Source organism: Neopsephotus bourkii, unplaced genomic scaffold (assembly GCF_033783945.1).
Source record: "Neopsephotus bourkii isolate Nb327-2 ecotype Australia unplaced genomic scaffold, CSIRO-AGI_Nbou_v1 NB_533, whole genome shotgun sequence".
Taxonomy (NCBI): domain Eukaryota; kingdom Metazoa; phylum Chordata; class Aves; order Psittaciformes; family Psittacidae; genus Neopsephotus; species Neopsephotus bourkii.
In genome coordinates this window covers 690,944-714,530 of record NW_026901034.1, presented here as the reverse complement: position 1 = coordinate 714,530, position 23,587 = coordinate 690,944, and the positions used below count along the sequence as shown (strand labels likewise).

At 45.7% G+C, this 23,587-nt stretch overlaps 2 protein-coding genes across 7 annotated transcripts in view; one reads left to right on the top strand and one right to left on the bottom strand.

Annotated features, from left to right (window-relative positions):
* Window positions 1-4,166: 4,166 nt before the first annotated feature.
* On the bottom strand, window positions 4,167-15,235 carry DNAJA3 (DnaJ heat shock protein family (Hsp40) member A3). Its single transcript, XM_061350645.1, has 11 exons — window positions 15,055-15,235; window positions 14,764-14,888; window positions 14,606-14,689; window positions 13,688-13,894; window positions 12,464-12,616; window positions 11,302-11,449; window positions 10,446-10,510; window positions 9,482-9,610; window positions 8,927-9,042; window positions 8,241-8,338; window positions 4,167-5,263 (listed from the first exon to the last, which is right to left on the bottom strand). Exons 1-11 carry the CDS (start codon window positions 15,218-15,220, stop codon window positions 5,241-5,243), a joined length of 1,314 nt encoding a protein of 437 aa, XP_061206629.1. The 5' UTR covers window positions 15,221-15,235; the 3' UTR covers window positions 4,167-5,240.
* A 200-nt stretch (window positions 15,236-15,435) lies between these two features.
* SNX29 (sorting nexin 29) overlaps window positions 15,436-23,587 on the top strand; it is a 120,416-nt gene continuing 112,264 nt past the window's right edge. For all 6 annotated transcript variants that reach the window (XM_061350641.1, XM_061350637.1, XM_061350638.1 and 3 more), the window contains exons 1-4: window positions 15,436-15,577; window positions 19,707-19,771; window positions 20,628-20,680; window positions 23,245-23,369. In XM_061350641.1, coding sequence (XP_061206625.1) covers window positions 15,511-15,577; window positions 19,707-19,771; window positions 20,628-20,680; window positions 23,245-23,369 — 310 coding nt within the window. In that variant the 5' untranslated portion in view covers window positions 15,436-15,510. The remainder of the gene's footprint in view (window positions 15,578-19,706; window positions 19,772-20,627; window positions 20,681-23,244; window positions 23,370-23,587) is intronic.

Genomic DNA, 23,587 nt, shown 5'->3' with positions numbered 1-23,587 from the left:
CCACTTCCCAGCCACAGCTGCTTTCTCCAAAGAGAGCCCCAGCATCAGGCTCAACAGGATCCAGATTACAACGAATTCCCTTGAACAGAAAGCAGGAGCTCTGGGAGAGCAGAGGGTTTTGCTACATAACCCCCTCATGGCCAGTGCCATGCAAGGGGCTGGTGTTGCATCAGCTCTGCCCTTCACTGGGCCATGCATGGAAACATTTCCACAAGTAAATTCAAGTTGTACCTTGAAAGAGCAGAATAAAAGGCTGGGAGTAAACTTCCCTTCCTCCAGAGTCATTGTTCTGCTAGTGCTGAATTCCTTCTCGAATTAGGAGTTTATTCTGAGGAGATGGATCACATCACACAAAGGACCACTGTGTCCCACCTGAGGAGCCGGAGCCACCACACCACTGGGACCAGCGGGATCTCCACTCCCCAGCTCTGCTCAGGCAAGTGGTGTTGACCAGTAGTTTGCACTTGTGTTCTACAAACCCCTTCCTCTGTAAATCCTAACCCAGGTTTTGCTGACATTTAGGCAAATCCTACTGGTTCTGAGGTGCTGAGCTGGAGGCGGGTGGGCAGGGTGGCACAGCAGCACTGCGACCCACGGTGTGCAGCTCTGCTTTCCCTGTGTCCTGGGGCAGAGTGGCAGTGCCCAAGGAACAGGGCAGAGGAGCACATCCTGTGGGAATAATGGGATAATCACACACCATGGTTGGGGTTGCTGCCTGCTTTATGTCCAGTGACTTGCTTGTTGGGCCAAAAGCACCTGCTGCTGGGGTGGTTTGGGAGAGTAAGAGCAAAGTGATGAAAACAGATGAAAATAGCATATCCTGTTGGGAAACCTGCTCTGGTGGGGTCTAGCTATGTCTAGAAGGTAGCCCTAAGCTGCATCTAAAACTGTAATTACACATCTTTCCCTTCATCAAATCTAGCTGAGAGGTGGTCGATGGCTGATGGTGGAGATGCGATGATGGTAGAGGGGATGATGGAGATGGTGGAGATGAGGCAATGGCAGAGATGATCTAGTGGGAGGTGTCCCTGCCTGTGGCAGGGGTTTGGAACTGGGTGAACTTTAACGTCCCTTCCAACCTAACCCAATCTGTGATGGCAGAGATGAGATGGTAGTGTAGGCAATGACAGCTGATGGTGGAGAGCTGGTGTGGGTCAGGGTGCGCAAGCAGCAGTCTCGACTCCAGCCGCCACTCTGGGCTGGGCCCAGGGATTGCTCCAGGCGTGAGCCATGCTCCCTGCCAGTCCCAGGGCTGCACCTGCACAGGGGTTAAAACCTTTCCCAGTCATCTGGTCTGTGGTCATCTCCTGCCCTGTAGGGAGGTGTGTTTCAGGAGGAGACATCTGGGATGTCCCATCAGCTCTCCCCCTTCTTGGTAAGCTGTAGCGCAAGATCCCTCACAGCAGAAATGACTGTGCAGAGGCCCCAGTCAGGGCTGTACCTGCTGCTTTCACAATTACTCATTTATGTTAATTAACACACCCCAGTTACTTCTTTGCAGCTGTGTATCACACATCTGTCATGTGTTACCTGGGCTGCTGATCCAACCCCAGATTTCCCACGTGGCCAGAGGGTCATCTGGGACCAGTCCTGGAGCTCAGCCTCACAAGAAGCCATTTCCTTGGGGATCCATCTCCAGAGGGGCAGGGTCACAGCCAGGAATCCCGTTACTGGAGGACCCACAACACCCCTGCCACAGCAGTCAGGTCCAGCCGAGCTGATTCAAACCAAGGCAAGTTGACCCGTGCCTGTGCCACAGCTTCCAGTCCTGCTGCAGTGGGGAACAAGTGCTTGGACCCCTGCAGCAACAGGGGCTGGGAAGCACCTGCCCAGCTGGAGCAGCAGCACAGGGAGCAGGCGGTGGTACTGGCCCGAGGATGGGTTGAAAGGATTTGGTGCTTGTTTCACGGAGAGAGTGTGGGATCCAGCAGCTCCACCACATAGCCCCGGCTTACCCCAGCTTCCTTTATCAGCACCCTGTGGGCAGCCAGGGCTCTAAACAGGTTTGCACCTACAGGGGCTCAGGCTACGTGTGGCCTGGGCTCTGACAGAAGATGGGACCTTCATGGTCTGCATGGTGACATGGAGCACCATGAAGGAGGCTGAGGAACTAATGCAGAGGGAAGCTGAGGTTGTGAAGGCAGATCAGGATGATGTCACTGGAGCTGACCTTGGCAGGTGTTATGGAGTGACCAACTGCTGGGAGCACTGCAGCAAAGAGAAGGAAACCACACAGGTACCAGGGCTTGCTTTAACTGGGACCACATGTGAATGGCCTGGGGTCAAGGGGCCAAGGGGCAGCCGCATGGCATCAGGGTGGGAGTCATGGGACAGCTCTTGGTGCAGCCTTCCCAGCCCTCGTGGTCCAAGTGGCCAGTCCAGAAAAGTCCCAATCACAAACAAACCAGTTCCCAGGCCTTGCAAAGCCAGAATGTGTTCCTTGTTCATTGCAGCCAGAGAGCACAGCCCAGGAGTCAGAGTAGCAGGAGTGGGACTCCTGGCTCCACAGAGCCTTCCTAGGACTGAGCCAGGCCTTCACTGCCTGCAGTCATGTAATTCTCCTGGGTTCAAAGTTACTCTGTGGTGTGTTATCCATGTTATAAGTACAAGTTACATCTGGGGAGGTATTTTTGTCTTTCCCCCTTTAGATTTGTACCTCTCTCCTTGTGTTACATTGTACTTTCATTATTGAAATGTTCTTACCTCAACCTGCAGGTTTTACATTTTTGATTCTCCTCCCCATCTCACGCAGGGAGGGGGCACATGGGGGTGAGCGAGTGGCTGCTGGTGCTGGGTTGCTGTCTGGGTTTAAACCACAGGACTGTTCAGACCAGCGTACCTGGGACAAGAGGACAGGCTCTGCAGCCACAGGCAGGTAAGAAGTGCTGCAGCTGCACGCTGCCTTTGGGGGGCGGTTGTTCAGTGACTCCGGTCACTTTCACTGTGGTAAGGTGGTGTTGGCAGCTCTTTTCCGAGGATCACCCTCTTCCCCAGGAGGCAAACACTGGGGTTTGTTTCTCCATAGAGCAGGCTCAGGCAGTGCAGCACACCTGGCCAGGCAGAGCACTGCCCTGGAAGGGGGAATGCCCAGTGACATCCTGTACCAGGTAATGTCAGCTGAGCCCAACTCCTCCAGCCAGACAGCTGTAATGGATGGGAACCTAGCTGGGAGTTGATCCCCATTCATGACTGAGAGACGTAACAAAGGATGTTGTTTGCCACTGTATTTGGCAGGGTATATATGTTTGTGCTCATTGTGACTGTTGGAAAGAGACAGGAAAACCTAGGTGTGCAGCTGCTCTATGACCTTCATACTTGTCTGCACTGGGGTGCCTGGCCAACACTCAAGAGTGGACAATGGTGAGATCACAAGAAACTGCACGGTCCCATGAGTAAACAATGAGATCTGGCCTAAAGCTGGTTGTTTCTCTAAGGATATAAAAGTGGGACCCTTTTGTGGCCATGAGAGAAGCCTCACCTATGGGTGGATGCACTGTGCAGAACTTTTCCCAGTTACCTGAGACTCCTGGCATTGGCTGCAGAGGGGTTTCCCAGCTGGAAGTGTAGGCCTGCATGATGATTCAGTGGTAATTGGTAATATGTTTCTTCTTAATCTCTGTTCTCTCTATACAGTAATGATTTAATGTATTGCTAACTTTCTTTGGTACTTTACTTATATACCTATATCTCTGATTTGCCTTATTGTACTTATTCACTATACAGAGATATTTACCTAGTTCACATTAGTGTGTTTACTTTTAGAGTGCTTATTGGCTTTAGTGTGCTTGTTTAATGACCTGTGTGTGGTCACTGTGTGGTGTACCTGTCTGTCAGCAGCAGAACAGCTCCCAGCTCTGGCCTGGCCTTTGGGCTCCTAGAGCCTCCATGAGTTAAGTAAAACATTCTCCAACTCTGGGACTTAAGACTCGCTAAAAAAGCAATTTTGACCATCCTCCCCTTCCCCCCGGCCATACTTAAGGTATTGCTCGATTAGAAATCTGGCCTTGGCAGTCTTTGCTTGTGCTTACGGTCAGTAACAACAACCAGAGAGAGGTCAGGACACTGAGCCCTACTCCTGTTCAGGAGGAGACCTTCTTTCCTGTTCCTGGCAGAGGGAAGGGGGTGAAGACAAGGTTGGATGAGCAGACAAGGCAGCAAGGCACAAAAGGTGTTAAATATCTTTATGAAGTCAATCTTATTTACATGGATACAGAATCGCTTTACAGACACTTTAATCAGGAGGCAACGCGTGCTTTATTTCAGCAAATTAAGATGGGCAAGACTATGACATGTCCTTGTTTAAGTGGTCAATTAGTATGTGGGCTGGTGGTAGCTGCAGGGTGTAACTAACAACAGCGAGCTACAGCAACCATGAAAACACTCACTGCGGGAGCTCCACCACCTGGAAGGAGCGATCCACTTCACTTGCATTCACACACGTAGGAACAACGACTCTTTGACCAATCATTTACGTTATGGGGGTTGTGCTAATGTAATAAAAGACTTTGTCCCAAACTGGCAAAGGGCTCAGCGATAAACTCGCACCCCTTCAGAAGTGACAGCGGTTGTGTAGTACTTTAGTTACTGAGGGAGGGAACTTGAGGCAAAGGGCAGATTCCGTCCCCACTCTTTGTCCAGGAAATCAGCAGGTCAACCCCCCCCTCCCTCCCCCCAGCTGCTAAGGGAGTCAGGGCAGCAGAGCTCCGACCAGCCCCAGGGATATCCTGCTCCGAGAACTGTGTGAGACAAGGAGCAGGGCTGTCATGAAGACAGGATTAAACCTTGCCGACCCACCAAGTCTCCTGGGAGAAGTAGCACTAAGCTCTCCAAACAAGTGGAGCATTCAGCAGTGCACCTGAGTGAGCAGCAGCCATTCAGGGCTCCCTACAGCAAACTGCTCTGCTCTCTGCAGGAAGGACACAATTTTTATTTCACATTTCCACCAGTTTGGATTCTAAATAATATTTCAATGTTAATTTTTACCAGACAGGCTTCCAGCAGCAGTGGGGACTGTGGAGCAACCTCCTAGAGAGCACTGCATTTCTGCAAAGGTGGTATTTTCCTTCATTACCATGTCCTGGGATGGTGGGTGGGATTTCTATCACAATGGCTGTTGGTGCCTCAGTGGTGTGTCACCTCTCCAGCTGGGATTCTCACTGTGCCGCTGACACCCTTTGCTCTCCAGAGCCCGCTGCCAGAAGGACTCATCCCCAACTGCAAAGATGATTTGCTGCTGGCTCTTAGCTTCCAGTAGAACGCTTCCCTGTGGTTGAAGCAAGAGAGAAGTTCAGGGTTTCCTGAGCACATCAGCCCCTGCAGCCCACGTTGTGACCATACCTCCCGCCTGACCCATCCTGCTGTCACCACACATAGCAGACACATTTGAAGCCTGCAGTGCCAGGAAGCTGAGCCCCTGGAATCCAAGACACTGGTGTCTGTCAAGAATGATTCCAAGTGTGCAGTGCTCCTTCACAGCAGGCCAACACCAACTAACTGGCACCCTGACATGTAACGCTGTACTCATCTGTGTGGCGGGAGCTTGAACATGCTTTGTGACAAAGACTTGTGCTGTAAGCCTGTGGTGGGGGGAGTCCAGCCCAAGCACTCCAGCACCAAAGGCTCTGCAAGACCCCTGCAACTGCCAGCAAGCTTGGGCTCTGCAGTGACAGAACAGCCCATTTTAGCTAACAGGAACACCCTCAGTACTTTGAACTGAGTACAGCTACTGAGTGGATGAGGACGCAGAGCTCCAGGGGAGGCCAGCAGCCTCCCTGAAGATGCACCCACCATTTTTGCTGCAGCAGCAATGTGCTTTAGTCCCTGGCTTTTTGCTCCAGGTCCCAGGGGTCAGCTAGGGCTTTTCACACAAGTGGCTGGAAGGCCTGAGGCTAAGTGAGAAGCAATGCTGTGCTTTTGTTGCTTCTATCTCCCAAGAAGTGCAAGTTCTGCTTAATGGTGGTGGTGGAAGACGACAATAAAACACAAGAGGCCTCCTACCTCAGATGGGGTGTCAGGAGCTAAACATTTTCTTAAGTTTGGAAAGGAATCCCTCCTTGTTCTCCTCAGCCTCAGGCCTATCCCCGCCTGCGTCAGCGCTAGCCGTGGCCCTGCCACCTGGACACAAACAGCAAAGGGCTGCAGTCAGATACATCTCCCACCAGCAGCCAGCACTCAGGACAAAGCAAGAGGGTTATTCTGAACAGGGAATGGTTAAGTCAAGGCAGCCGTGTCCTCGAGTACAGGGCTGCAGCAGGAGTGAAAGTGCTGAACAGCCTGGACCTCAAGAAGTGGAAAAGATGACTGTGAGCCCAGGTAACAGTGTTCCCTTGCCCTCTCCCCAGCCTTCCAACTGTTGAGGGAATTCTGCTGCACTATCAAGTCAGGGACCTCACAGGCTTTAGAAATGAGCACTTGGAATTGAGTCTGCCATTAAAACCAGGTTGTTAACTTGTCCACAGCCAGCCATCACTTTACAGGGAAGAAAAGATGTACTGGCAGTTCCTGGAACAATCTCTCTTCCTGTTTCATGGTTGTGTTGTGACCCTTGAGAGCAAGGCACTGCCAAACCATACAGGGAACCTGCTTCATGTAATAACAAGCAATGCTCTGACAAACAAGGAGAAAATTAACTTGGGCTAGAGTGAAAAAGGCTACAAGTATTTCAAATCAAGTGTCTGGATAAGGAATCTTCCCAGCAGTGGTGAACATAATTTTCCTGAATAAACAGGTCTCAAGAAATTGTTTGTCCCTTGAGAAGTGTCCATAGCAAGAAGAAAGGAGACCTCTTGGCTAATCTGCTTTTGCTGTGGCAAAACCGTCAATAACAAGACCCCTAAATCCTCCTCAATCTTTCTTTGTGCACAGAGAATACAAAGTCCAATCCTCTCCATCCTCCCACAGCTGACTGCAGAGCTCCAACTGATGCAATGCTATGAAATGCTGAGGCTGGTGGCAGAACACGCCTCCATCCATCCACTCGGGGTATTTCTGTTGCCTAGAGCAAGAACATGCTTTCAGCACCAGCCTGTCTCTGTACCACAAACTACTGGCAGTGTTTTTAATCCACCTTGCTGCTTAGTTGTGGTAAAAACTGGCAGGTTTGCTGTTCAAAAAACAAATCTGGAGAGCATTTTCCCACCCCTTTGGCATGTAAATGCCTTTAAAAAGCTGGAATGAAAGTGTTGTGCTTGGAGATATCTTGCCTCCCACCCCCCCGGGCTGACCTTTAATGCTTACCCCCGGTAGAAAAGACCTAACTTCTTGTTATGAAAGCACTATGAAACATCACATCAGTATTTAGCAGATACTGCCTTCTAATGTCCTGAACTTCAGCCTTTAGTTCTCAGGCTTTGGCACATGCAGTAGAGAGGACCCATGTTCCTGGGATCATCTGGCAGCTCCTGAAGGGCCTGTGCCTTTACGCAGTCATAAATACCCTTTTTGGTTTGAAGCACAGAAAGAAATCAAATGGACTTTCTAAAGTTCACTGTTCCAATATGAGCAAAGAAAAAAGTGCTTTCCAGTAATGAAAGACACAGCTCTTGTCTTACTATTTTACATTTTGTCTTTAGCTGCTACAAATGCCAGGTATCTCACCCCTGACATTCAAAACACAATGGCTGCACCAAAACTTTTAATCTGAGATGAAAGCAGCTTCACAATGCTCCCAGATGACTTTGCTCCCTTTCATCATGCTAGACCCTGTCTACTGACTGGAGCCAATACTCAGCACCAATGAACATTTCTACCCTACTGTCCCCCATGTGGCTTAAGTGTGGCTTGGAGCAGCCTGGATAGCACCTTTGGCTTTCAAGGGGAAACATCCCTGCTGAGTCAGAAGCACAATGGATTAGCTCACACAGAAGACTGTCCTGAAGCACATTCTCTTTTCCTACCTGTGCTACTAAGATAAGTTACTTCTGGCCCAGGAGCCAAAGCAGGCAATCATCACCGCAGTGAGACTCCACAACTCATCAGGACCCTGGAGTATCTCAATCTGTGTCTCTCTTCAGCCACAGATTTGTCCAGGAAGTATTTGAGTAACGCTTTCTGGGAAGAGGGAATCTCCTTGTTTTGCATTACAGCAAACTGAAACCATTTCCAAAGTAATGTGCTCAGCTGTTTGTGCTGATGCAGTCTCAAGGTTACCCTGACTCGCCTTCCTCCCCAGGAACCCTCCAGAAGCACTCTGCACTCCCACACCAGCTCCTCAAGGAGAAGCACCAACTGGCACTGCTCACCTGACGCTGTGTTTGTGACCCCGTTCACTGTGCCCTCCACATCTGCCTCATCCTCGGCGTAGCTCATCATTAAGGCTCGCTGGCGATCTGTCAGCCTCCTGCAGGTCCAACACAGAATGGTTATGGCTGTCTTTAGGGACAAATGTATCTACAGCTCTTCTTAACCTTCTCCAGCAGCACACATGAGGGGCAGCTACTGGAAGTACAAGTGGAATATACCTGACATACACTGAGAATCCCTACAGAGCTCTTAATGATCTAGACAGAATAAGAGTGGAAGAGGAGAGATGACCCACTGCCTTTCAATAAACTACAGTGAAAAAATCAAAAGTATACCCAAATGCTGAGAAGTGGAGCTGCAGCAGAACACACACCTGGTGGGGAGGCCTCAGGAATGAGCTCCAAGTGCAGCAACAGAAGGTGAACTGTTTCCTTCACCCCAGGAGCCAAGGGTGTAATTCTGCATTTCCAGGGTGCAAGATTTTTAGAGATGGATTGCCAAATGGTAGTATTAAAAACCCCTCAAAGTCTACCTCACATTAGAATTCACAGCAGAGAGAAATTAAGAACCTTGGCAAAGCAGGAATTTTGACAAAATCTTTCTGGGCAATATTTTGGGTTTTTGTTTGTTTTTTGTTTTGCAAATAGTTCAAGACTTCACAGAAACTTGTATTAGCTCTACTTACTGAGGAACTTTTATCTTTATGTGAATGTAGTGGTCTCCGTAGCCATAACTGTTAACCTTGGGAATGCCTTTCCCACTCATTCGAATTCTCTGGTCTGGCTGAATACCAGGGGGTATCTATGAACACAGAAGTGTCATGTTTATTACTCCAGTTTAACCATTGCCATAGTAATTGCATTACATGTCTATAAAAACAAGCTGCTGCTCCAGCAAGCTTCAAAGCTGGACAGGAGAGATCTGGTACATTCATGCATCTGGACACATTCAGAAGCTAAGTCTGTAATGACAGAAAAGCTTTTGAAGGAATGAGTAAAGAACCTTGCATGGCCCGTAGACCTTGGCTGGGATTTGTTCAGCCAGCTCTTCCTCTCCCTGTTCCTACCACAGAAAGGACATGTGAGCAAGCAGGTCACACACTACCTGACACTCAATCCTGACCAAGTCTGAAACGTGACACTGGCAGACTTAGGATATCTGTTCACCTCTGCAACAAAGGATGAGTCTCTGCTGTCCCACACTGATTTATGCCCAAGCTCTTCCACACAAAGGTACTTACTGTGATATTGATTGTCTCATACAAGCCTTGACATCTGGCTGTACCTCCCAGCACAGCCTGTGCTACTGAAATGAGGAGTTCCGAATGGATATCCGCTCCATTTCTTCTGAACACAGAACTTTTCTGAACCTAAAAGGCAGGCATTTCCAAAAAGAAGTGAGCACACCATCACACAGTTCTCATAGTAAACTGCTTTGAAGGTTCTCTGAAGGAAACATACCAGAACACTGCAGTCAGACCCAGCTCAGAAGTGTAAGTTAATGTTCAGTCTTTTAGACTCACACAGATCTTGACATAGCCATGACTAGTCAGAGGCTTAGGAGGATGCCTGCTTCCTAGTTCAGCAATTCCCTCCCCTAATCCTGTTGTTAATTTATCAAGGCCAGTATGATTCTGTGGAGACCGAGAAGACACTGCTTTGTCCAGTACCTGAACAGGGGAGAGCCGGAAGAGAAGAGGGAAGCAAGCACCTTTGAAGTGGCCTCACATGCTGGAAGTGAATTAAATCCTCCAACACCACTGAAAAGGCACTGAAAAAATTTTTCTCCTCGACAGAGTTGCATGACAGGACACCTAAAGGAGGACAGGGCCCCAGGTACAGAACATGTGCAAATGCCTCTCATGGGCATTCCTGCAGGCCTCCTCAGCACTCCCAGCCGTGCGAGCAGACAGCTCCTGCACATTGCCAAGTCAAAGACCCAAGGCATTGGGAATCTATTCTGCATTTTGATGCCTGCTACTGCAAGGGCCTTGTCCTGGAACAAGCAGCACAACTCTCCACAAGCAGACTGAACGTTACACCACTGGTTACAATGCAGATCTGCTATCTCAGGAAGTTCATGTGGATCATGTTACTTCAGCTGTTTCAAAGCATCACTCACTCTTCCTCCTCCATGCCCCATTTAGACAGTTGTGAAGAGAACAGGCAATCAGCTTAATAATGAAAACAGCTGCTAATATGTACCCTGAACGTAATGAAGATTTCTTTCTTCCCCACAGGCATCCGCACTGTCTGCCCATCCTCAACGCCTGCAATCAGGAAAGAGAAGAGGGAATGTTACCTTATGTTACAGTCCATGTGTTATATGCGTACCTACAACTCCTGGATCCCCAAAAGGCAGCCATGACAGGGGCACCCACACCTCCAGCACAAGTCACACAACCTACCAGCAAGCAGCAGAGTAACACTCTCAGTAAGAGCCCAACAGTTGCGGTCCAAGGAAGGAGGTGTCAGCACATGTTTATATCCCCAACAATTACTACACCCCAAGCAGGTTCCTTATTTCAACCCCTACAGAATTGAGGGAAATGCACCAGATTAAAGACCATGGCAGCCTCCATGAGCTGCAGGAAAATTATAGGCTGCTCATTCAGGGTGGTCTTGGAGAACCAAGTCTTCACCCCCACTGTGGTGAGGAAGACCATCAGAACACCTTCCTTAGCCAAGCTAAGGCTTTCAAGATTCTCACCCTCTCCCCATGCTTCAAAGGACAAATGAAAAACCCAAGAAATTAAACCTTTTGAGAGTCTGGCTCTTCAAAACCTGCCTAGAAGGACTCATGTGAGAACCAAAATTTTGCCTCAGGAAGGGCAAAGCAAACATCTATATCCATGGCCAGAAAGTTCATCTCATTACCAGCCCTTTCAGCTGCCAAGTTATCAACCTTCTCTGCTCTTCAGATAACTTTGTTGCAGGAAAACTTCTCCCATTGCTCTAGCAGAAACCAGCCAAGCTTTGGAGGCAAGTGCCTTGCTGTTGGCCAACTGGAAGCAAATAACTAGTTAGTTAACAGAGACCAGTGCACAAGCACAACACTAACCAGCTGGCACAGGGACCATCACTGTCTTCTTCTGTTTGGTTTGCCCTGTTCCTCGACATACTACACATGGTGTGGTTATGATGGAACCGCGACCGCCGCACCGTCGGCACGTAGATCGCATTACAAAAGGGCCGGTGTTTATTGTTTCCTGGTGAAGAAAACACAGATTGTACAAATATTTAGTACCCAGATGGTACTTTAAACTTCCACAACATGCTGCCAGTGCGAGGCTTGGCACATCCAAGTTCTCTAAATCATACATGCAACCTGACAGTGACATCCTTCAGCAAGGGGTGGAGCAGAAAAGCAGCAGAGACCCAAAGAGGTTGCTGCTTGTGAGAACCTGCAGCAGATCCAATTGCTGTCGTATTCTGATCTCCACTCAAAACCATCAGTACTATGAGCAAGTGCCTCATGGGAAAGGGAAGGGAAACACGCTTCACATCTCTAAGCTTTAATGTGCCAGAAGGACCAGTGCTCCTGATAGCACTATTTCACAGGCAACTACATGTATCTGTATTCTGAGGAATCCAAGGACAATCCACTTGCACGAATTATTGCCAGTGACCATGAAAACGTTATGGAGACTAAGCTACGGACTGCACTGTGAAAGCTACCCACCAGACTGGAGCACATGAAGAAACAGTGGGAAGAGCTTTCAGCTACCTCTGACCAACTACAATTGCTCTGTGAGCAAAGGTATTCTGGTCACAGAGTCACTGCCAGCGCCAGTGTGTGGAATTTGAAAGCCTGAAGCTCGATCTTTACTTACTGTAAGTAACATGAATCACAATTACCCTGAGCCTATCATCACCTTCCTCCCTCCTCCACCCCTCAGTTTCCCATTTAATGTCCAAATAATTTAGAATCATTAGATCACATAAATATTAAGTAATTTCAGAACTGTTACATTCTGTAATATGGTTTGCTGGACGTGTGATACCAGATGATGTAGCCTTAACAGCTAGTGCTGTTAGCTGGGCAGAGCTCTTCTTTAACACAGAGCAGATCTTTCTAGTGCCTATTAACATTAAGTCCACATTAACCTGGCTTTGCCCAAGATAACCTGATGACTGTAGTGAGAATTTTTCACTGTGGGAGAGACTGACCTGTCCCCAGAAGGAAAAGCACAGCGTTAATTCATGTCTTAAGAAGCACTTACCATGCCAGTGCCATTGCAGTAGTGACAGCGCTGTGCTTTGGTACCAGGTTCATGTCCTTTCCCATGGCATCGCTCACAGGAGTCATTGATGTTCACCACAATCTCCTTATTAACACCTTTTGCAGCTTGGGTGAATGTCAGCTCCATGATATACTGCACAGGAAACACAGACACTGATATACAACTGGTGTGTTGGTGGGGTTTTAAGCAGACTGAAATTGGTTTAGGCAAAACATAAAATCATGCTTAAAATATACTCAGACAGGGGGAAGAAATGGGTGGGGACACAACTCGTTTGAGGGTTTACCTCATTTGAGGAAGCAATAATCTGTGTCACAGACACGAAAAGGGTACAAAAGGATAGCAGACATTATAGGAATGATGGCTACACCAGTCTGATGAGCAATTGTATAGCAGAAATGCAATTTAAAAATAGAAAAGGAAGCAAAAGTAGAAGTCAGGTGTTATTCTGCTCTCAGAAAAACCCTTGCTGTTTCTGAAGGTTTTATTTTATGGGAATTCAGCAACAGGTGAAGGCTTTAAACCCCAATGACAGCATCTGATCTTCGTCAATAAACTCTTTACTCAACAAGGGCAGTCATCAGCAAAAATGACTGCACAAAACAGGAAATTCCGTTTAGAATTAAAAGGTCATTTTTAGTGAAGCAAGTCCCAAGCATTTCTGAAGGCAGCACATGAACTGTCAACACCTGAAAGAGCACTAAGCTGCAGTACAAAGAAGACTACACAGGTTTGGTTTTTTTGCAGGCTCCAATGCAAAGTTAAGCCAATTAGGTTGCAAAATGAAGCCAATTAAGCAGCCAAACCTAACGCTGGAAGGCTTGTTTTATAGTTAAAAGGTATTTTGTGGTTTTTAGCATTACAGATCAAAGCAGACATGTATAAATCACTGTACAGCAGAAAAGATGCCTCTGCCACACTGGAATTGTTTGGCAGCACCAACTGGTGTCAGGAAACACCAGATGGAGTAGCTCAAATACAGAAAAGAATACTCTGTCTGGAGGTGTGGGAAATGTACTTACACAGCTTATCAAAATATGTGACTCCCCCACCAAACAATGGGATGCTTGCATGCTGATGCTCCCAGACCAATTCTGTGCTTAAGCTCGCTCTGGGAGTGATCTCTGACAGATCTATCTCTCTCCAGCTTCTGAGGTTTTAATTTCTCCTTTTCATTACTCAGCAAATAAACTCATTTCATACCTCCTGCGGCTGGTCAAAGACATTCTGAAAATCACCAAAAGGGGATCCTGAAAACTCTCCAAAGATTTTCCTGAAGAGCTCCTCAGGATCGATGGAGGGACCACTGCTCCAGTACTGCCGCCCTGTGCCAGCACCCGTCGCTCCAGGGTCAAAACTGGCTGTGCCATATGCATCGTACTGCTTCCGCTTCACTTCATCACTTAACACCTTGGAGGCAAAGAAAGATGCCATCATGACACTGTGCAGATCTGCAGCAGCAAAGCAGCCTGTAACTGCACAGCAGCGCCTCTTGGGAGAACCCAAGGCTCCTGGCCTTGTTGCCCCAAGCCCTCCACGCTCTCAGACCTTGTCATGAGAGGGCTAACCCAGGAGCACAAGAATCAAGAAGCTGCTGCTGCCCTGATGCCTCTCAGCTCAGCATCAGGAAAACAACAAGGCTTTACTGATTTATAATAAATAACTGACATTATAGAGTTGATTATTAATGTATTGGGTGAAAGCTAGTGAGTGCTGGGCTAGATCTGAAAATCCAAGAGGGCAAAAACTGGCACAAGAACAAGCTGAAGAGTAAGGAGGAAGGGGCTAGGGAAGAACGGTGAAAAGAACTGCTGTGTCAAACCGCCAGTAACTACAGCCAGGGTTTTTGTTTGATTAAAGAGACTGATAATTCCACAGGGGTGACCACAACATCCATGCCAGTCACTAACTGCTACGAAAAACCACAAATTGAAGGAGCCCCCAGCATACTCAGCTAAATCAGATACTTGGCTTAAGTGATTTCCTAGAGACACTGCTGGGACAGAGGTGCTCAAGCCGAAAGTACAAGACACGAAAATCCAGGAAATGCACACCAAAACTGTTTCCCCATCTACTCTTAAAATTTTTCTCCTTTTCATCAAATAAAATCCTGTATATTACCTCGTAGGCTTCTGCCAACTGAGCAAACTTCTCTTTAGCTTTCGGGTCATCCTTGTTTGTATCAGGGTGGTATTTCTTTGCCAGCTAAACAAGAAGAAAGCAAGAATTAGAGACAAGACGCGAGATTTGAGTTAGCAGGCTCCCGCGGCAGGACGTGCCTGGTAGTACGCCTTCTTGATCTCCTTCTGAGTGGCGGTGCGGGGCACCCCTAACACCTGGTAATAGTCCTCCTTGGCGCGGGCCGCGGTGCTGCTGTGGAAGGCGGCGGCGGCGCGGCTCGTCCCTACGGGAGAGGAGGGCAGAGGGGCCGGGTGAGTGCCGGGCCGGGCCCGCGAAGGGCAAGCGGCGGGACCACGCCGGGGGAATGGGCCCAGCGCCCGCGCCGGCCCCGCCGTGACAGCCTCCGGCCCCCAACCCTGGCCCGCTGAGGCCGCAGCGGCCGCGCTCACCCGCGGCGCAGAGCGGCAGGAGAAGACGGCGGGCAGCAGGCCGTGGGGTGGTGCGGAGCCCCCGCAGAAGCCAGACGAGCGGCAGCCGCCCGGGGTCCCGCGGCCCGCGGCTCCTCACGACGGCGGCGGCAGCCCCCAGCCAGCGCGCGGAGGTACCGGCCGCCATCTTGGCCCAGCACGCGCTGCGGCGGACGCCGAGTCGGTGGCGCGCCTGCGCAGTGCTCCCGGGAAGCCGGCACCCGCCCGTCACCGCGCATGCGCGGGGGTGGGAGCCGCTGGAACGGCGAGAGGCGGGGGAGAGGAGGCTGCGCTCGGCGCTCCTGAGGGCGGGCGGCACTGTGAGGCTGGGAGGCAGCCGGGGAGCTTTCCACCGCCCGCCGCGGAGAGGTGTTTACCTTCCGGGGCAGTGGAGCAGGGTTCCGGGGCGGAGTCTGTGTGTTGTCCCGGCCCGGCTTTATGCTGTGCGGGAGGAGGGAGTGGGTCCGGCGGACGGAGGGCTGCAGCCCCGCGGTCGCCATGAGTGGTGAGTGAGGGGGATTCCAGCGGCCCCCCTCGGTGCGGGCGCCGGGTCTCTGGGCACTGTCGAGTCTGGTGCGGACAGAGCTTCCCCGGGGGTTCCTCGCCTCTCCGCTGCCTCTCGAGGCTGGCGGGGTGTTGTCCTCCGATAGAGGCCCCTTTTCCCCCCTTCGCTTGTCCCCGGTAGGGCTGTGTCGGGGTGGGGCGCGGGAGGCTTTGGATTCTTTATCCCCGCAGAGCAGAGTAGGGCTCAGTTCTCGCCGGCACCACCACACCCCGCTCCTCGTTCTGGTTGCCTTAACCCCCCCCCCCCCTCCAAGAGGTGTTTTAGCTCGTTTTAAACTCTAAAGCCTGCCCTTGAGCGTAACGCCGGCTAACAGTACGGGTGATGTTGGCCTCGGGGGTCACTGGTGCAGCAAATTCTCCTGAGAAACGAAATTACCATGAGAAAATATTAATTAAAAACTGAAAAAAAAAAAAAACAAAAAAACAAAAACCAGTACAAACTTCTAACGTGCGCTCGCTCGGTGAGAGACAGGAGCATGACTAGTGGAAAAAAGTAGTCCTGTTAGTACTTGGGATGTATCGATGCTGTTCCTCTACTCAGTCCTGAGTCGGCAGTGTATGTGTGCGTTTCTGGCCTCAGTGCTGGGGTGAAGCAGTGTGTGTGTGTGCGCGCTGAATCCTGAGGCTTTTGAAGTGTTTGTGAGGGGAAGTACTGAAAAGCTTTGCATAATGATTAGGACCCATAAACTTCAGGAGTGGAGGAAGAGCACTTGAATGGGCCAGCATAACGAGTTGCTTGGTGTGATGGAGAAAGAAATCTTAACAATTATTTTCCTGTAAATAGAAATAGGCACTTAGTGTGTCTTAAAATTCATTGGCAAGGCTTTGTTTGGTATTTTTTAAGAAGGGAGGTGTTTAGTAGATGCTTTCATGAGTCTAGCTATACAAGTTCAGTAATGGAAGTTGCTGATGGTACTCTGCACCTCAAAATTAGGTTGCATGTTTATCTCCCACCCTGAATTAACATGTGGTGAGATCTTCTGTCAAAGACAGTAAGAAGAAAAGTAGAAGAGTTAACTGGAGTAATTGAGCACTACTGGTTTTACAGGTAACAGGAATATCTGAAAGTGAAACCAGAAATGAAAGCACTTAAGCTGTATTTTTCTGTTTTGTTGTCACCTTTGTGCTAGGATGAAAACAAAAGATTTTTATGGAAGAAAAGATGAGGAGGAAAAAAAAAAGATAGTCTCTTGGATGTTTTAGATCTTGAAATGGAATAGAATCCATCCAAGTGTTGAAGGTTTTAACAGTCAGCATTTTGATATGAAAAAGCCTCAGGCTGGGACAAGCCTTGTGCAAATTTCTGCAAATCAAAAAAATCTTAGGAAACTCACCTTTGGGAGCTCTCTTTGAGTTCTGTGACTCAAAAGGCAAGGTGGCAACTGTTGTAGTGTAAAGCCTTATCACAAAATCATGGAATGGTTGGGTTGAAGGGACTTTAACACTCATCCAGTTCCAACCCCCTGCCATGGGCAGGGTCACTTTCCACTAGACCAGGTTGCTCCAAGCCCTGTCCAACCTGGCCTTGAACACTGCCAGGGATGGGGCAGGCACAGCTTCTCTGGGCAACCTGTCCCAGTGCCTGAGCAACCCTCACAGGGAAGAGCTTCTTCCTTATGTCTAACCTGAACTTTGCCTGTTTCAGTTTGAACCCATTACCCCCTGTCCTATCACTAGAGTCCCTGATGAAGCCCCTGATGGGATATGCCTGTAGGGTGGGTTTCTTAGGTTTTTTCAACCTTACACTTGTGTTTTCACAATTATTTTTAGCCTTGTGTCTGAACTTCCTTTTTTTTTTTTTATTGCAGTGGTCTAAATATAGCCTTTCTTTCTGAGTAATGCTGGTTTTCTGCATTCTATGTTTTGTATTTGTATGTTACTGCAGTCTTTACACTATTCTGAATCAGTTGAAGGGTGTTTTGGTCAGTTTGTAATACACTGTTAGTCTGTAAATCAGAGCTGCTCATGCTTAATTGGTGCACTTATCTGAAAAAAATATGCTTTTTTAAAAGATGAAGTTTGTAAAATGAAGACCATAAAAAAGCAAAATCTTAAATAGAGCTTGTAAATATTTATTTGTCCCTCCCATCTGCTTGAAATAAAACATTGCTAAATAGTGCTAAGTTTTCTAGTCTTTAATAAGACTGATAAGAAAAACCACACAACTTAATCTTTCAATTTTAAAACATGCGAGATTCTGTATTCTTTTTTTTCTACCTGTGAAGTTTCTATGTAAAACACAGCAGAAGAATTCTGAAGACATGCATTGAGCTGAAACTGCGGCCAGCCCTCACAGACATCATGTGGCCTCGGAGCGCTGTTACTGGTGATTGGAACTGTTTATGAAATTATTGGCTGCAAACATGTGTAGTCATAATTTATTAGTACAAATTTGAAAGTAAAGCTGTAAAAAAATGTACATTACACTGACTCAGTCTGTGTAAATTTAAGGCTGTTTGATACAACATTCTTTAGTCTTTTAGAACATCAATTATCATCTGTAGGTTTTCTGCATTTACGCATTTTTTTTCTTCTTGTTGTTCAGAGTCTGGTATTTAGTTACAAACCATTTCTGTGTCATCAAATAGATCCAAAGATGCCAAGGATATGCGAGTTGAAGAATGAGCATGTATTGCATTTGGAAGACAGTGTTAACCCACACTCTTAGTATTTTCATTTGACAGATTTTTTTCTGATCACAGAATTATTAATTACATGCGTTTGTTCTTGAGTAGTCTCAAACTGCTAATATAAAGAGAAATGTTGCATTGTGCCTGTTCTCACAGGCATGTGGATGGCATAAGATGTAGAAGTAATAAGTTTTGAAACAGTAGAGAAGATCTGCAGGTTTGTGTATATTCAGTGTTCCTGTTCATGAGGGCTTGTAATGAAAGTTGAGCTTTAATAATTTTCCTTATTCCAGTTATGTGATTTATAAGGCATTTAGATGCATAGGCATGTGTCTGCTTTTCGCAGTGCCTGCATGGTAAGAACGCTGAATGTGATTTAATAAAACTATGAACTCTGAAGGAGCATAAAGTGGAGTAGTAAGGATTAGATTAATTTAACCTGATCTTTGTAGTGGCATCATTCACATAGTTGTTTGGGAATTAAAATCTCCTTGGTGTGGGATTTGTTTCTACAGTCCTTTACTAGCCTTGAACTCTTTGCATCTTCACCTGAGTTTGCATGCATCAGAATATTTGGTAGCAGAACCAAACCTCATACATCACATGTCTACACAGCTTGAGTAAGAGCTCAAAATGGGAAGTGTAACTTCTTGAAAATCTGGGAAAATCAGCCAAATAAGCATTGTGAAGCTTAGTTAGCAGCTGACTTGTGTATTTTAGATACACTACGGGAGTTTTCTTCTCCTAATCCAATATTTAAAATGAAATAGAAGCGGAATAATTCCAGTAGGACAAATTCTGTCCCTTGCTGCTGGCTTAAGTGGAAGCTACTTTGAATGGGATTATGAAGATAAGGAATTCTGGGACTGGGACCTTGAAGTGTTGGACAGCAAGAGGAAGTGTCACATATCTTGGATTTCGTTGCTATTTACTGGAGAGCTGATGGTGTGGTGATTGATTTTTTCAGTATCTAGAGAAACTTGCTTATGCGGTTTTTGTAACTGGCTTTCAGGCTATGCATATATTAATTGTATGTTCTTTGAGAGGAAAAGGATAGTGACTTTAATTCCAGAGAGGTCACAAGAGGTTTATGAAGGATATTTTGAATGTGAGTTCAGAATAAAATGATAGAGGTGATGTAGGTTAATTAAACAATAAATTTTACACATATTCTTGGGAGTTTATAAAGCATATTCTGACAAGCAAAGCGTTACACTATCTGTCGTTAAAGTGATTGTTAAAGTTTGTCTTGCATAGTTCCATGTAACAAACTAGATTTTATAGGTATTAATCAGGAAGACCTAGGCTGGTAGTTAAATTTTAAGGGGTTTATTATAACAATTGCTCTGTGTTTCACCTTGTTAAAAACTTTCTGTGGTAAGGTGGTTTGACAGTAAGAAGATACTTATTTTAAATTGATATCATGTTGTTGAGTTTCAGGTTCACAGAACAATGACACTAAACGACAGTTTCTTCTGGAACGGCTGCTGGATGCAGTTAAACAGGTGAGACATCCAGTACATATTTTTATAGTATACTTACTCCAAGTTGTCAGTTCGAGCAGGAACTGTCTTGTCTTTGCCCTTTTTTCCTCCTTTTTACCAAAGAAGAAATCTTGTATTTCTCACAGTACTACTAAGTTGGTTTTGTCTGCTACTAAACAACTATTATGCAGTATTTAAAATTCTTGTTCTTGGCAGATTGTATTTGTAATATTTATACTTATTATAAATACCTTTGTAATACATAATATGTGTAAGAATATATATCTGTAATACAGCACTGAACTAAATTGTAGTGTACTGCATTGTACTGTACATTTTACAGTAGCAGCTTTTTTTCTTTGCACTAGGATTTTACTGAATGATTACAATAGAGGTAAAGATGGGATTTATTTGTGTGTGTGTGTGTATCTTGCATCAGGGTGAAGTTCAGCAAATAGGATTTCATAGGCTGGATTCAATTTAGGAGAGCTTGTGAGGCGAAAGACTACCTGAAAAGTAAGCCAGTGATACGTCCTATAAAGAATGATCCTTCTCTAACTGTAATGCTGAGCTGAATAGGAACAATGTTTCATTTTGTGGTTGTACATTTAAAACTCAAAAGTAGTAATTTTCACTCAAATATACTGAAGGACCTGCAGGTGTTTTTTGCTGGCTAGCTACAGCAAGAACTCCAAAGAGCAGGCCATTATTGGAACATAATGCTGTGAAACACTTTTTTGGTTGCAGGCTGTATTTGCCAATGTGTTGTTTTGTAGTGCTTCAGTTTTTTGTTATGACTTTGTTTCTTACATGGAGGTATTTTGAAATACTGAGTTTGTTAGTGCAACAAGAAGTTATTAAAATCTGTTTATTGCAGTGTCAAATACGATTTGGAGGAAGAAAAGAAATTGCTTCAGACTCTGATAGCAGGTAAAGTAGTCTAAGAAACTTCCAACATGCTTGGATTATGTATTGTAGTGCCACAAAATTCCTCACACACTCAAAAACCCCTGTTTCTACTGACACGGGACTCTGAATTTTTCATCTTCTTAAAAATTTGATAGCTTAACACAGGGTATTCTTCTGTATGAAGCTGCAAGTGTTTCAATGGCTGCAGAGTTCATGCCAAAGGATTGAACTCTAAGGTTGGAACATGGCACTGGGAGAACTGACCTTCCATAAAACCCTGTTTAAAATGAATGCATATTTACTACCAATACACCTGTTTTTTATGAAGTCTGACACTTAACTGTCAAGTGTGTTTAACACATAGTCACTAAGGAAATCATCATCCTTACTTTTTCTAATTCCTGACATGTTATAAACCTGTTTTTCTTCCTTTTATGTATGAGAAGTTCTCCTTTTTATTAAAGTAAAAAAGTCAAGTCAAAGTAAGTCAAAAAATGTCATTTAATTCATATTAGTTGCATTTATTGTTGAATATGGCATATTGGTTTCTACAGCTTTCAAGAAGATGACTGACATAAATAGCAGTGTGTTCTGTATCCTGTTGAGTCTGTCTCAGAATCTGTCCTGTCAAAGAACCTTGGGTAAAGATAAATCCAGGATTCAGTGCAGTTGTTTATTGTAGTTTTTCTTATGTCTTTGAAGTTTGACTCTGCCTTTTCGGAAGAAGTTAATTCTCTGTTGACTGTTCATAAATTACATATAAAACTATCTTCAATCCCCTCCTAATTCAGTCTTTAAGAATATGTTTAAGGGTGTGTTTTCATGACTTTGGGAAGTCACCGTAATAATTCATAGCTACTGAAGGGGTGGGGAGGGCTCCTCAAGGTTGCCAGCTACAGTACTACTTCCTTGCACCACCTTTTTGAGCAATGGCTGGTGATCATCCAGTCCTCTCTGAATGAATTTAATGAAAGAAGAAATAATGCAAAAGGATAACATTCTGCCATTTTAGGGAGATGGATCAGTAAAACATCTGGTGAATGCTAGAGTTGCTGCAAGAAGGGGAAACAGCTAAAAGCAATGGGAAGTGCAGAAGAGAAGGAAGAAGCCACAAGGGCTGAGAGGGGCAAACTTGTCTCCTTTCAGGAGTAGTTTGTAGTGCAGCTTCTATGTGTTAGCTGTGTGTGGAACTCCAGGCTAAAGGAGTTAGCAGTTCACACAGGTTTTTAATAACATGAGCTCTTTCACAGAACCTAATTTTTGTTCTGTTTTTTTCTGAATTGAAAAGTTAAGTATCTGCAGGAATTTCCACTTTTGACAGCAGAAGTCTTCTAGGCAAAATTCAATCACAAGAGCTCCACAATCATCTTGAGTATTGTTTGAATGATATACTGCTTTATTAGTCAAGTTTTCCTAACAAAGTAAAGTTTCCTAACATTGAAGGACTGGAAAGCATTACATGTTAAAATCTCTGCTGTCCAGGACAGTAATGGTAAATATACTTCTCTTTCTGTCAGGGCTTCTCCTGAGATCTTCTGCTTTTTTGTGACCTTGAATAGAACTCTGTAGTGCTGGAGCAGAGTCGTGTGCCACTTTGTCAACTGTTTTTATGAGTTTGCTTGAACTTAAAGTATCTTCCCTTCCTTTTGGAAATCAGCTTTGGCAGTGAGCTGACAACTTTCTTAAAGCTTAAGTATTGTTTCTTTAATAGCCAAAAGTAATGCTTATTTTCTGTATTTCAGACAAACAGATCTCCTTCCTGTCTGTTATACCTTAAGCCTTACTCTTCTCTGTAGGTTGCAGTAATATTTCTTTCTTTGGCAGGCTAAATTATGCTGGTTTTACAGTGTTTCTAGTTGTGTGAAAACTGATTTATTAACTGGGTTATGTTAAAAAAAGAGTATCAGGAGATTTGTAAATAGTATCATAGAGAACAGCAGCAAAACTTGAAGATTCAACGCATCTCCAGAAAAATCTTTCTTATTTTCCTGTGCCTGGGATTTCTGAAGGATATTAAAATGTATGCCTGTTTTCCTAGGCTTGAATTATAAGTACTAATGCAAATTAATAAATTTATCTATTAATTGCATAGGAAGTTACAGCATATTTTCAGAAAAACATTCATTGCATGTGTAGCACAAAGGGTATTTATGAAAATGTAATTGCATGAAATCTGAAGCTGAAATTATGTGACTAACAATCACTATAGCAGGTAAGGATGATTTCTCAAATTGATTGCCAATTCTTCTGAAAGTCATTTGTGCCCCAGGTTTGGATAGTCATAGAATGGTTTGGGTTGGAAAAGACCTTAAGACCATACAGTTCCAACCCCCCTTGCCATGGGAAGGGATGCGTCACATTAGACCATGTTGCCCAAGGCTCTGTTCAGTGTGGCCTTGAATGAATGTCATAACAAGGATTTGGGTATAAGTAGGTTATACTGTTTGCAGATTATGAGATTAGAGCATACAAGAAGTTTTTCACTGCATGTTCACTTTTACATTCAGAGATTTGGAATAAACGTGCTTCGTAGAAACATAGTTGATTGTTCTTTTCACAAGATTTTGTTACAAATTCTGTTGCAGAGTCACTTGTTTGTGTGCTCAGTTTGAAGCTGTATTTCAGCATGGCCTGAGGAGGAGTCGAGGACTAGCGTTAACGGCAGCAGCCATCAAACAGGCAGCAGGTTTCTCCAGTAAAACTGAAACAGGTAATTAGTTAATGATTCTATTTTAAGCAGTTGATAAGTGCAAGTGATGCAATTTCTAATGGACGTTTTAGGTCTGCAGTCTGCTGGTAGCATGCTTAACACTTGGACTCTCAATAAGCAGTGTAAGTGGTTGTTGCTTTTTTAATAGTATTGTAATTTTCATACCAAGCTTTTCTAGAAATGTTGGTGTTTGGAAATCTGGACTTCCTACAGTTCCA

Excerpts from the sequence above, each read along its gene's own strand:
- DNAJA3 (XM_061350645.1), bottom strand. The coding sequence starts at position 15,220 with ATGGCGGCCGGTACCTCCGCGCGCTGGCTGGGGGCTGCCGCCGCCGTC. Across the intron at positions 11,450-12,463 it reads ACTGCAATGGCACTGGCATG|GAAACAATAAACACCGGCCC; the intron begins GTAAGTGCTTCT and ends TTTCTTCACCAG. Across the intron at positions 5,264-8,240 it reads GGTCACAAACACAGCGTCAG|GGAAGCGTTCTACTGGAAGC; the intron begins GTGAGCAGTGCC and ends CTTCAACCACAG.